We start from the raw sequence: 14,833 nt of genomic DNA, 5'->3' as shown, positions 1-14,833 counted from the left end.
CCAAAAACAATTAGAGCGTTTCGTGAATCGTCGATGTTATTTCGTGAAGCACGTGTGAAATGGAGAATTTGTGTTTTTCTTCCGAAGGAAAGAGAGTCGAAAAATGGCGCACTTCCAAAAGCTGGACGAGACGCATCCTTACTACGCGATCGCCGCGGCTCGAATGTCGCAAAAACCGGAAACGAAACCGGTCACCGTAGGCAGATTCTATTGGAAATTCGCTGCGTTCAACTTCATTCATAAAAGGTGAATTGTGTTGCTCGTTGCTTAAATAACGGGAGTGTACTGTGCGACAGAGCTGTATACTTTCTCTTTTCAATTGTGAAATTTTAGAAAAATTTACTTACATGCTTTTTCTTAGAAACATTCTGAAACATATACGTATACACCATTGGCCAAATATCGAATCATTAATATCCCATAAAATTTAAGAAGTTAGAATATAATTATTTATTTGAAGTCGTAGTCACTTTTTATGTCCAGCTCTGAAGTATAGTCTACTAAATGGACTCTATTTGATTTATATAGTAGAATTCAGCGTAGCTGCTTTCCAAAATATGTTTGAACACTGCAAGGTTTCATCGTTTTTCTATGAAACTTGTGACTTATCTATAAGTCATAATCGCATGACTATGACTGATAGTATGCATATTTATCTTTCTTGAGTTATACAATTATTGATTTTCTGATAATGCTTATTTACCTGATACGAAACACATCAAACATCAATAAATTCTATAATATGATTTTCACGAGGTATTAAGTTATTCTATAAACGGTGCAATTTTTCTGTTAGATATAAGTTATAATATTTACGAAAACACGAATTCTTCATAAATTGCCAAAGAATAATAAAATAATTTTTTACGAAGAAGAATAAAGAATGTAAAGGTTCACATTGGCCGTGAAAATGAGCTATTATGCAGTTAGTGGTTTCAAATAGCTCGTTTTTTAGCACACTTAGCGAAATCAGTCAGAGACGAAGAAAACAAGAGTTGCTTCGCATCACAATTAACGTGGCATTAAATAAGGCATTTGCTTTCATCATTCACCACTAGCTTCTTGCAACTTATTCTTAATATTCCGCCTATTAACCGCAATGTTTTCCTTTATATCATCACGCAATATTTTAAACGATCAACGCAAACATATCATTTGCTTCAATGGAACATTGATCCTTTATACTTCACTAGCGCCACTAAATTGATACAGCAAAACTTTTATCCGATTTCTTTTTCACCCATAAAAATTGGGAAAAGAAAAGAAAGCTATTATTTAAAAAATTATAAAAAATTTACAAAAATTCATAATTTCCTTCATACGAAATTCTTTCTGACTTTAATCGACGCTACTATAAAATTATGCTGAAATCGTTGATCGGTGCAACAAAAACTTCTCAGAGTAAAAAGGATTGATATAAATGTTTAGATACAATTTTTAGTATTATCTTCTACAATTAATTTCCTTGTTTCTTAATACGTATGTACAGAATACAAGAGACCGATGGCGGTTTCTTCGAAAATCTTGGGACATTATTGGCTGAGAAGGTTCGGGCGCAGGAACAGGAGGAAGGACCGCTTCCAAAGAAGAAGGATGAGGTTCAGGAAACGGGAGAGGAAGAGGACAATTTCAGCGAAGAAGGTAGCATCGAGGAGCCTGTCGATGCACTTTTGGAGACTGACAGCGACAGGGACGAAAATGAGCATGCCACGAATTTCTTAGCCGAATCTATGGGATGGAACGTGAGTTATATACCACTTTTATTTTTTTCAGTGTATTTTCAGTTACCGGATATTATTTATTATCAATTTGTTTGTTTACTATGATCATTGATACGAGATACATTTCTATCGAATTTTTAGACAAATTTAAATTGTCACTATACATGACAATTTTGTTAAAAGATTCTAATTATTCCTGCCGAAATTTTTGAAAAATTTCTATTGCATTTCGCCGTATTTGAAATTATCGACAATTCTCTATTATTAGTTTATTTTTAATGATAAGATTTAAGATCGTTGTATTTCAAAGATGCTACAAAATATACATTTTAAGACAAGTGACGCGCGTTTCTATCGAAGTTTCCTGAAGAATCGTGTGCAACCCGAAGAAACGTTGTTCCTCTGTTCATTCAAGATTCGATTATTTAATCAAACACAAAATCGCTTAATGTTTTTTCTAATTCCTCCAGGAAATTTTATCGAGTCTTTTAATTTCCAGAATTTCATTTACTTCGAAACCTCTGACTTTGAAAACATATGTAACCACAGTGTACTCTTCCTACTTGCGAGTCGGCCATAAAATCTTTCATTTTTTCGTTTGTCCGTCTGTTTATTTAAATGGCGAATGTTAAATGTCCGCCACATCTCCAAGTTCGAGTGTTTCTTTTCTTGGCTTGCTGAAATTTCGAGAGCCACCGGATAACTCGAAATATCAATGACTTCCGCGAATGGAACGCTCGACGCCTCATCGAACCGCTTAAAATACTCTGATAGACTTATCTACGCCAATACGAATACGAGTGGTCTGTTTATCGTTATTTGCTTGGCTTATAAAATGCTCTGTGGGAAGTTATGGGAAACAGATGGAGAAAAGTCGTGAGAAAGTATCTTGAAATAATGATCAAATATAATGTATACATAGTGAAGAGCATTGTAACCTGATGGTATTAATCTTGGATTTAATTTTCGATTTAATTTACCGATAAGCAATTAATCCCTAAAACGAATTTTAATTACATGGTTCGGCAAGTAACCTGTTTTGCTAAAAATTTTTTTTTCGTTTAACTTAAAATATTATGTTTAATAAAAAGCTGAACTCTGAAGTGAATTCCAATCCAAGATTACTTGACAAATAGAGTTTTAGACTAATAAATAATAGATCTGAGAAATAGAAATAAATTACTTAATTTAGAAAACTTAATTCTGAACATGGATTTCAGTCAGATTATTCTCGATAGGTAACGTTTTGCTTAAATTAATTTTGTTGCTTTCGTGTGTTAGAATTTTTGCAAATTTCCCTCCAAAAAATCGAATTTTTCAAAGAACCGAATTTCTATTTTTCAATTTTCTTTCAATCGTCGTCCTATTGTTACAATGTTTAGAGTGTTATAATCAAATATTCTATAACTACTTTCGAATATCACTGTATTCTTTATTTATCTCGATACTGGATATTGACGACTGAATCATGCCGCCGGCATATTGTACCGTAGGGTGGTAACAAGACGATATTGATCCCACAAAGGCCCCAGTTCGAATCGAATGTCCGGACAAGTTACGTGTCCTGGCACGAGCAACATTTTGGTCGCCTGAAAATGTGGTAACTTTCAGGTTACCTGAAATATTATCGCACCCTCGATTATATCTCAATTTCCGTGTTGAGAATAATGCGACTGGGGATATACGACTGGCCAGTTTCCCTTCGGCTCGACGAGAAATATGTGAGTACTATAACGTTCTTATGAAGGTAGTAAAGTTATTTTAACTTGTAGTACTCCATAGGATACATTTTATTATATCATTTTTACTTTTAGTTGAACAATTATTAGAATTAACTTCATTTTATCCTGTTTTTTATTTTGGACTCTAGCGACTTATTATGTTTCATCTCTACCCTTTTGTTAGTTTTACCATGGTGTGTAAAAATAGAACTATGCTTGTATCTGTATTCAATACTATTTTTATGCCATAATAATTTTTACGTATCTCTTAATTCGCAATTTAATCCGTAATTGCTGAAGGATCGTGACTATCCAATTTATGAAAGGACAGACTATGAGATTTATTTCACGGATTCCGCTACTTGAATCTTTGAGTAACATTGCTATACATATTTTCTTAATTAGGGCTTCATAATATGCTGTTTCACGTATTCTCTAATTTTCTTCTTGAACTTGATCCAATTTCAAAGGATCAATTCATCGAATTATTATCACGGATTTGGATTGGCTGAATTTAAAAAAAATATCAGAATTGCCCCAGAAGCATTGATAATTTCTGCAATAAACAATTCGCATAGTCCATTCAAGAAAATTTCTTGAGTTTCTTCGACAAGTTTTCCCTAATAGCTTTCCTCAATATTCCATAATTTTTCTCGTATTCTTCCAACTTCCATTAATTTTTAAACTTTTTCGTAACTTTTCGTAATATTTCTTACTTTGTCCTTCAATTTTCTATAGAATATTTATATATAGCCTGTTGAACATTATATACAGTCTACTACAACTACCCTTCTCTAATTTTATTCCGTACCGCAGTAAAATAATTTTCTGATTCTACGAATGTTATCTAAGGAACTGTTATCTAAATGTATAATCATTTTAATCGTTCGATTCCCGACGAAATCATCCGAAACGGAAGATTAAAGGGAAAGAACAGGTAACGTGAATGATTGTGTAATATTATTTCATCGATAGAATGGAACGGTAGTACAACCGGTAGGGTGTTATCCTCTAAGCTCAATTAACAGTTAAGCTCAATTTGAAACGCGACTCTGGTTTTGTAGCGTAGCCAGCGTGTGACGCTAGTTGAATCGTCGACGTTGTCGACGACGACTCCGATCTGTCCGTCCATCTATTCCTGGCAGTGTGCTACTCGCCTTCGTCAGGCTCCTTTCTAGTTGACGAGCTACCACGATTGTCCTGTCCATGTACTTCCGTCTGGAGCTACCATCACGGAAGTCCTGGATGCCTCTATTTGAAAAGTGTAACACAAAATGAACAAACATTATAAGGACGTATCGTAATCCGCCAATACAGTAAAACGTGTGTAAAAAACAATGAAAGAAACTGTGGTGTGGACTTTGTATCGTCTCAGTGTGTGGAAAAGTACTCCGAAATGAAATATTCAAAATTCTGCCCCTCTTCTCGCTTCTAAATTAATTTCATATCCTGATTGAAATCTTAAATGAACATAAATAAATAAAAATTTAAATAAGAGTTATTGAAATTATCGTTCGATTGGTGTGAAACGCGCGGTGGTAGAAATTTGTCAGATAACGGGAAGCAATGGGATCGAAGGTATGTAAGATTGATGGGACTTGTTGAGGATCGAGATGTGGTGATCGTGGTTTCCGCTCGAGAGGATAAGTTGGTATTGTGTGGCAATTGGCTATTCGACAGAGTCTTATTTGTTGGCAATTAAGGCGCAAAAGCCCGCTCATCGAAAGTCAGGGGGCAGTCATAAAAATAAATCAAACCTAGCGAGAAAACTGGGTTGATCAATCGCATTCTGCTGTGTCTTCAAAAATTGGTAAACCACCAATAACATAGCTTCATTTTGTATAGAAATGTTCGTAAAAAATTTCTCCAAGACATAGACCTTGAAGAACATCGTATTTCGTACGTTGTTGACATAAAGCGTTTAAAATGTCTAACAATTTATTGCAGCACAAATAACACGATTTCGAATTAATTAAAGTAGAGAAAATTATAAGTACGTTTCGTTTAAATTGTATGGTTTGCAAAAATTGAATGAAAAATAATTATAGTTAGAAGATCATTCGGTAGATTCTAGATATTTATATATTTATATATATAATTATCTAGATTAAATAAAATTAAAATAATTATATAATTATATATAATTACATAATTATTTATATATTTATTATATCTAGATATTTATATATATATATGTATCTTGGAATTTTCATGTTATAATTAGAGAATCAGTGGATTCTCAGACTAAACTCAATTGTGTAGCTCGAAGCACATCTTTTTCGCCGTCAGAAAATTTCCAATTTCCCAGTGAACTTTTCGGCCGTTTGCTCAAACGCGTAATAACTTTGATGTCGACGATCAAGAACCTTTGATACGAAATTTGAAATTCGTTGTCAATCGACAACTGTTTTAAAAGGTTGTTGCTAAATGTTTTGCATACCCCTCTTTAAAATTCATGCTGAGGTCAAGCTTTCCGCAGACAGTGTGTACTTTCGAAACATGCAATAGCATCAAAAAATAAACCCGATTCGGTGCAATACGAAGTCGATTCAGTTTGCCAAAACTTTACACGAATTCTTATTTTCTACCGTTTTCAAAATTTCCGAGACTTCTCTGGAAAACCTTTGCAATTAAAGATTGTCTTAAACTTTCCACCGGCATTGGGGAACAAAAATTATTCACAATTCGGCGAAACGAGCGCGATTCGATTTACCAGAACGCTTTACATAAATTCTCATTCGTTCCTGCTTTAAAAATTGTTAAAAATCTTTGGAATTAACGATAACATTCCACCAACGTTAGCAACAAAAATCATTCGCGATTTGGCGTAACGAGCGCGATTCGATTTACCAAAACGCTTTACACGAATTCTTATTCATTTCTGCGCTCAAAATTGTTAACATTTCCCTGAAAAATCTTTGTAATTAACGATAATTCGTAACATTCCGCCAACATTAGATAGCAATAAAAATCATTCATGGTTCAGCGAAACGACCTAGAGGCATCCGTCTCCGAAATTAATTCCTGTTCCCGTAGCAAAATAAATCCGGCTGGTACGTGGGCGGTCGAATTTAGACGAACTTGCATAATGCATCGTGAAAATCGGGCCTGGCCACGAAGGACGGGAACGTCGACGTCGGCGTCGTAGACTATCTACGCGTGCCTCCTCCGGTCAATGAGCTAATTGCCGTGGTATATCAATTTTCATTGGGCGCAATTGTGCGAACACACGAATACGCATTGTGGTTGCACTTGTCCCGTGGGTCGCCTCAAACAGGATACGGCATAGTTTCCCTTTGTGCAGATTCATTGTCTTGTTTTCGCGTTTTCCATTGGTCAGCCAGTTAACCGAGCGACCAATGAGTACGCCAGATCTTCGGTATTTAAATTGCCGCCGTGCGCGGTGTAGAGAAATGGGCGAAAGAAATGTAAGACCGCGAGCAAATGTCGTGCATCTTTGTTCCGTTTCAAATTGAATTGTAATTTGAATGGGAAAGTAAATTGCTCTCCCTTTTTATTTAATGATTGGCTTCTGTCGATGACCTCCTGGATTCGTTCTGTGGTCCCAAGAAAATTTTAATCGTATTAATCGAATTTATATTATTTAGATATATTGAAATTTTCTTGTAACGTCTTTCAAACTGCGTAACGTTGTAATTAAACTGCGGATCTTTATGTAAATTTGTATTCTTACGAACACGATTAGAAACGTAGAAACAAAATAGAGCGCTACTTCACCCTCTAAATATCGCCCTTTACCTGTATATATTTAATTGGATTTTGAGATACAAGGAGTCAAAAGTATTCGTATAGTTGGTTTACTGTGGAGATAAAAACGGAAATATTACCTATGTTATTAAATATATTTAAATATATTTAACTGTATATTATACACAGACATTTAATCCGCAAATAGCACATAATATCATTAATCAATAGCATCTAAGTCAGTAAAACAAATATTATTCCCGCTCTAAGGCTCGATCAAGCCAAAAGGGCCAATGTTAGGCGAAGAAAACGCGTACAAATAAATGGAATCTCATTGTCAGAGTCAATCGGTCTTGGCAACCACTAGTATGCGACGATGTTAAAGGCTATGGCCCAGTTTTTCTGATTCGCAGAGAGTCGCTGGTCCAAACGGATTTTCTATCTTTCTCTTATATTCCTCCGTTTCATTAGATATAATCAGTTTCAAAGAGACTCTTCTCTGTTTAAGCCAACGACGAAGTATCTTGGTCGATTTACCAAGTCTTTTTACTACATCGAAGAAGAAGTTAGATAATTCAATTTGATGATTGAAAAAGATTTTGAAACTATCACGATGAACGATTCTCTGTAAGTAGCAAAGGAGAAACAACTATTTTGGTCAGAAGTCGTCGCGTTGACGACGTTCTTTTCAAGAGGTCGATCGAGAGGAACGCGCTAAAAAAAGAGTAACCTTAGAAATTTGTCTGCTACAAGACAAGCAGAACGAATGATTTACAAGTGATGCTTACGCAATGGAAAATCCAGAAAAATGTGGAATATAAGTGGTATCAGAGTAGATTCTGCGTTACCGGATTGCGGACTGAGAATGATGAGGTGAAGATTAAATATAAACTTAGCGAAAAACTCCTGATAAAAAATTGTTAACTCTCCGTGGTAGAAACATTTTTTTGTTTATCGCATTATAAATGGTTAATTTTAAGGTAATTCCTAATAATGCTCGAAATAACATCAATAGCTTTCTATAAATAATAAATTCGATTGCCTGGCAATGATCTATCGAAGATTAAATATAAATTAAGCTGAATGTTTGTAATATCGAATTATTAAATATGAATTAGTTGAACTAATCATATAGAACAATTTCTTGGAATAACTTCCTTGGACTGAAATTTAATAAATAGTTTTATAATAGCCCTTTATAAGAAATAAATTTGATTGGATTATTATAAAAATGGTATCTGGAAGATTAAGTAGAAATCTCATAAAATAAAAAAAAATGGAAAAATTTCAGAGGCTGAAAAATTCTGATATTCACTTTTTGCGTATGAATCAGTTCTAAAGATATGGAACGGTTTATTGGAATAAGTTACTTGAAGTAAAACTAAAAATATATGAAGTCTTCTATAAGTAACTCCATTTGATTATACAGACGGCTTATTGAAGAATAAATATAAATTAACTGCGCTAAATATAAAAATATTTCAAAAATATGAAACATCTACTGAAATGAGATTAGATTTTATGATTGATGAATGAATGAATTATGATTGATGATGAACAGTTCCATAAAGAATTCATCGAGATTTCATGAAACATTGATAGAAAGTTCATGAATGATACATTTAGAAGTTACAAATAACAATAGAAATAACAATAAATTATGTATAGACTGAGATTTAAATTCAAGGCGACCATCGTTATTCAGCACAAGTTTTAATTATTCTTTTGTCTGGTCATACCACTTCCGAACCACTTTCTAAACAGGAAGGTGCATTTGTAACTCTCCATTTCGCTGAGTAATTAATTAAATGGACAAATTTAGCCGCTCTACATACTGAAATTAGGTCAATGCCGTGAGAAGCATCACAGAGTTCCTCCATAAATTTCATCATATACCATTGGTAACTAAAACTAATATCCGAATTAATCTTTGATTTCGAAACCAAACTACAGATATGCAGTTAGTCTCCAAAAATTTGTAAATCAAGATTTATTTTAAGGCCACTAGATTGAAATAAAACTATCCATCTATCTGTTTAGTTAATTTCCAGCGAATAATCGAATTTTGTTATACCGACTTCGAAAGAATAGGAAGGAAGCTATCTCAATTCAATGAGTACATATTTTTTTTATTCCATCGTTTATAATACTTATTTCTGTTACTACTTACTCGTCCTATGTTTGCAAAATCTTTCAAAGGCAAGGAGATAATACAAATTCTATGCTTCGAAGTCTTCGTCAATGTTCGTTAATGTTCCACGATTTCGTTTTTCAAGTAATTAATTTTATCAATATATGTTATGCTGTTTATTTATCTCAGCCATTTAGAACGTATTGATAAATTCGATAAATTCGGATTTGCAAAATCTTCTAAACACAAAAAAGCCATTGATATTCCATTATCCGTACTTCTATATTATCTTTGCCTTTCTTCAAACAATGTCCACGTTCTCGTAAGTTGGACTAGATACTCCTCTTCGATTATGCATACTGCATAAGCGCGCCCGAATAAATATACGTAGCACCGATAACAAAGGTCGCGGTCGCCGAAGTTCATCATCGGCCAACAATGTACTAGCATACGCTACGATTCTTGCTTTTTAGAGCAGTTCGATACTCGTCGTGTGTGCAGCACTTTCGAAACTTTGCCGATCCTCGAGCATCCCTATCGACCCTCCTATTCTACCAAAATCATCTCAACCCAAAATAGAATAGTAAATACTTCGTCATTCTTCGAGAATTTACATATAATTATTAGACTACAGATTTTTACGCAATTTCATATTTTCATTTCATTGAAGAAATTGAATCTAAATTGGAACCTACTAAATATCATAACAGATTTATTATTAAAAATTGAAGAAGCTTGCGTCCCACATTACGACTGGACATTAGGATTTTACAAGATTGTAAGATTTTCAGAACTTACATATTAAAAACATTCGTTATAAATTATAACGTAATGTAACGTCGCAAGAATTTCATAATATATCGAATATTTTATATATTTTTGTGTTCTGTACACGTCTGTATTTTCAAATTCCCTGTAAATGCATAAATATCCGTAATCTCTTTATAATATTCATTTGTACCTTATCCCAATCAGTACGTGATTATAAATCTGTACCATCTGTACAGCGAGTGGTCATTCTAATTCAAAGATGAAAGTGTCAATAAGAGGAAGTGAGATCTTGATCGAGTGTCAGTGCATAAACTATATTGTTCTTGGCTGACAGTTTGTTCGTTCTTTCGAAATCGTGTTTCGACATCGTTTAGGAGGAAACCTTGACAGTTAGTCGTGGCAATGAATGAAAGATTTTCTTCGAACAGACGGTGCACAGAAAGCTCGGACGAATCGATGTTTACATCAGATGTTGAATGTATAAAAGTGTAGCATGTCGTGATATGTGGTATTGGTTTTGTTCTTCGAAAGTCATCTAGAAGTGAAGTTTAACGAGATGAGATAGTATAGTGCTGAAAAATAAGAAAATGGTGAGCACCAACCCACCCCTGGGGGTGGCCACTCTGAATCGGGGAAGGAACACTTTCCGTGGCGTGCCCAAAGCGGAAATCGAGCGCAGAACCAATACTCTGCTCCAGGCTATGACGGTGAGTCTATTCGGTGAAGATTTCGGTTTGTTGATAGAAATATTAAATACGATGGTGATATGTCATACGTATCGAAAATTTTGTGGTTGATATGATATAATGTATCATACAAATTTCACAATGTTTGACAGTAGAATTACTAACTTGATATACTAAAAAAATATATCACACACAGATAATTATAATAAAAGTGGTGTAATACTAATAAATAGGTACATAAGTATAATTCCATGTCAACAAAGGTCAACGCTAATCTTATATAATATATTTTTATATCAATTAGCGAAATGTGAAATTCACATTAATTTGCAACAAACAATTTTGATGTATGATAAACTTCCAACTTGCAACGAGGATCTGTAAACTTGTATGAGCCTCGCAATTTTGTAAATCTTAATAAATATCATAACGTAGAATAAAAGCTTTTTAGAAGCAATAAGAAGCTTTAAATTTTGCAAAGTTTTCAACCTTGCAAATCTTCCTATAAATTTTATTGCATAATATATTTGTTAAATTAAACAGTTGGATTTTAAATTCATTACATAAAAATCTCTGCATGTAAAAAGAAGAATGGTGAAAATAGAGTGTTTTGAACTTATGCGCAGTTCATTAGTTAACTATATCTGAATATTTGAAGGTGCCACTAATAAAAAGTAAACAAAATTGTTCACACAATACGTATCTGTTCGTTGCCAATCATTTGCTCGATTGAAGCATGCGTTTAATGCTCCGGCTAAAGAACTTTGAACTGTGAGTATATCGTACCACGAGCGATGCTTCGACAAACGACTAGCAGCTAAAATCTCCTCGCTGTCTCTTATCAACGCGTCTTGTGACTAGCAGATGGTACAATTATGTGTGACGTAAATCGATTGCACATTGTTCTTACATTATTTAATTATCAACATTTGTAAACCAATTGAAGGTTATTTGCAGATGTTTACGATACGTTTGAGAAGTAATTGCCCTTCTATTTACAGAACTAAGTAAATACTTGTGTAACTTATTAATTTATTTTTTACAAAAGATTCGATAGAAACGTGTCCCATTTTATTAGATTGTGTAATATGTAGTTTCATTCAGGTATCAGTGCTATGTTTTGTGGAATATTATAGATAATATTATATTACATATGTCAGCTGCAATGGATAATCATGTATCAAGTGATAAAGAATAATTATGCCATTTAGTGACAGTAATAGAGAGAAAACGAATATTATCAATGTTTAGTAAAAGGATTTTTTATTATTGTTACATACAATGATTATACCATAAGGAAAGAAGAAGTCACATTTTATCTTTTTGCACCGAGTATCTAGATATTAAAATATTGTGTCCCGCCCATTCCTTTGTTAATAGTTATATCTTTGACCTTAGTTTAGAACGTTTGATATTACTATAGATAGAGGAGCTCTATGCTGCTTTGGTGTTCATGACCCAACACCAAGTCGGTTACGATGTTTCTAAAGAGTGTGAATTGGAAACTCTGTTGAACTACCTTCAAAATGCGTTCAAAGTCGACAACGATATGCACGAGAGGGTTTTGCACGAGACGAAAAACATGGAGGTAAGAATTTCGTCGCCAATTCCAATTCCAAATGTCAATATTTCAACAAATTATAAAATTGTAAGTCACTTATTTATAATTTATATAGCCACCGGAAATGCATTTGAACGTCGAAGTGATCGAAGCCAAAGAACTTGTGTCGAAAGATTCTAATGGTAAAAGCGACCCTTTCTGCGCCCTTTACCTCGAATCTGCTCCCACGAGGAGGTACAACACTGCCGTGAAAACATCCACACTGAGCCCAGTGTGGGAAGAACACTTCGAACTGTGAGTTGACAGACGTATGTTTGTTTAAAGCGAAGTTTGAGAATATGTTGCTTGACAAGAATCACACTTTTTTCGTTATATGAATCGACCAGAAGGCATATTTATTAAAAGTACTAGAAATTTACGATTATTCATTCCATTTTTTTATGATAAATAATCCTGCGGATATACGTGATTCCTTTTTTGAGAAGTTGGACGCTAATCATGTATTGTAATAATTAAATTAATATTAGCATTATACATATTACATTATTATCGTTATTTTCATAATTAAATAATCAAATATTTTAATTCATTTTAATTCATAGGTCAATAAAGTATACAAAATTAAGTTTGGGTAAAATATAATATATGGTATTAGAATCTGTTAGATTAAATTTCGGCACTGTGATGCATAAATTGTAATATAACTTCAATCATGATTTCTTGTAGCCCTCTAGAGGACCCAGAAAACGACGTACTGTATCTAGAAGTGTGGTAAGTTTATAACGAAGACTGTAATTGGAGTAAAATTTGTTAACAATATGTTTAGATATTATATTTTTATTCCTCGATTTAAAGGGATTTTGACGCTGCTGAAACAGTTCCTGAAAAAATGAGTAAAGTAAAAGACGTGAAGGGTGTTCGAGGATTGGTAAAACTAGCGAAGGAAATTGCTGTTACTGCCACTACTGGTTGCCATGATAACGAATTTATCGGTCGCTGTAGGATACCTTTGAAGGTACATAAAATAATCAAACATCCCTGTCATTATTTAACTTCTACTCTCAGTTTGCTTAAATTCATCCTCTGATTTATCGCTAAAAATCTAGTTTAACTATCAGTAGTCCAGAGCCCTGAATATATAGGAGTTTTACTTACTTTCTTTTTTAAATCAGAAACTACTCGCTAAAAAAATGTTAGCTAGAATTCAGATCGTAAGAAGCTTTTAATCTTCGTTTAATCACGGATCAAGAACTATTTCGTTTCACAGAACTATTATATTCCTTAGAAAATCCTTCAGATAATTTACATTAAAGTCCACTATAGATAAATTTTTCATAACATATCAATTCTTATTAATGCATTAACAATCTATGAGTCTACTAAGATTGATTTCTCGTTCAATATCAGGACATACCAACAACAGGCCACACAATGTGGTATTCCCTCGAGAAGAAGAACAAATCAAAACGACGTGGTGTAGTGAAACTAAGGCTGGCCTTCAGCGCCGAGCACAATGCACAGGTGGCCGCACAAGAGTACAGACACCTGATCAGGGTGCTATTGTTATACGAAATAGAGACCCAGAAAATAGAGAAATACTGTTGGTGCGGTCGATGGTCAGCGCCAGCGGAAGTTCTTCTTCTTCAGCACAGTGCTCAACGTGGTTTACTAGCCAGAAACGTGACGTTAGCACAATGGATAGAATATTCAAGGATCCATCAAGAACACCCGTTAAACTTTATTGTCTTCAATAAATTAGCGATCGACCTTCTGAGGCCCATGGAAAATGGTCTTTTCTCGGTAGACGAAACAAGATTATTTTGGGACGCCACGAAGAAGTTATTATACTCGTGTCTGAACAGTATTCGCAAGATCAGGAGGCTCACGATTGGAGACAAGAACGCCATGACACAGTTGTCCGCGATTTTAGGGTGATTATTAATAAACTATGTGAATCCTAAGTACAGAATTTCCGTGTTAGCTGGTCGTAGTTTGGGATCGTATCTGATCAACTATCAAGGAAAATAGAATTCTAAAGAATTGGTGTATTTCGTTTGCATTGAATGCGAGTAAAGTAGAGATCCAGTTTAAAAATTTTAGAACAGTTGCTATATTAACTGCAAATTGGAAAAAGTTTAATACATAATCTACGTAAAATGTTAAAGTTTTACTAGAAATAGAAGATGCTCTAAGATTGTTAACCAGAACCTTACGTAATATCTCACGTAATACTTCACGTAAAATCGATTCAAAATCTGTTGAAACAATTCTTACAGAATACTCGTTTATACAAAGAGATTAAATTTATACTTTATTATCACAATCTAAATGAGAATTTTAAGAGCTTCAATTAATATGATTTTAAGAAATAAAATTATCAGATAATCTAAGAAATTACAAGCGTGTACTATTGTAAAGAATAAGAAATTAAGTTAAACATAGAAATCAAATATTTTAAGAGAATAGCAATAATCAGCTAGCGAAGACATTACAGTATTTGTGTTCAAAAGTTTATGTAAACAGTCAATATTCGA

General features: G+C 33.8%; 1 protein-coding gene across 11 annotated transcripts in view; it reads left to right on the top strand.

Moving 5' to 3' along the window:
• LOC122570433 (protein unc-13 homolog 4B) overlaps window positions 1-14,833 on the top strand; it is a 38,803-nt gene that overhangs the window by 17,196 nt on the left and 6,774 nt on the right. For 7 of the 11 annotated variants that reach the window (XM_043732736.1, XM_043732730.1, XM_043732731.1 and 4 more), the window contains 7 exons: window positions 88-246; window positions 1,490-1,742; window positions 12,162-12,326; window positions 12,415-12,593; window positions 13,026-13,070; window positions 13,155-13,314; window positions 13,707-14,230. In XM_043732736.1, coding sequence (XP_043588671.1) covers window positions 88-246; window positions 1,490-1,742; window positions 12,162-12,326; window positions 12,415-12,593; window positions 13,026-13,070; window positions 13,155-13,314; window positions 13,707-14,230 — 1,485 coding nt within the window. The remainder of the gene's footprint in view (window positions 1-87; window positions 247-1,489; window positions 1,743-12,161; window positions 12,327-12,414; window positions 12,594-13,025; window positions 13,071-13,154; window positions 13,315-13,706; window positions 14,231-14,833) is intronic. The other 4 variants (XM_043732740.1, XM_043732734.1, XM_043732742.1 and 1 more) reach the window with 1 other exon arrangement.

This window comes from Bombus pyrosoma, linkage group LG8 (assembly GCF_014825855.1).
Source record: "Bombus pyrosoma isolate SC7728 linkage group LG8, ASM1482585v1, whole genome shotgun sequence".
Taxonomy (NCBI): Eukaryota; Metazoa; Arthropoda; class Insecta; order Hymenoptera; family Apidae; genus Bombus; species Bombus pyrosoma.
The sequence above is the reverse complement of the archived record's forward strand: the minus strand, read 5'-3'. Positions and strand labels throughout refer to the sequence as shown.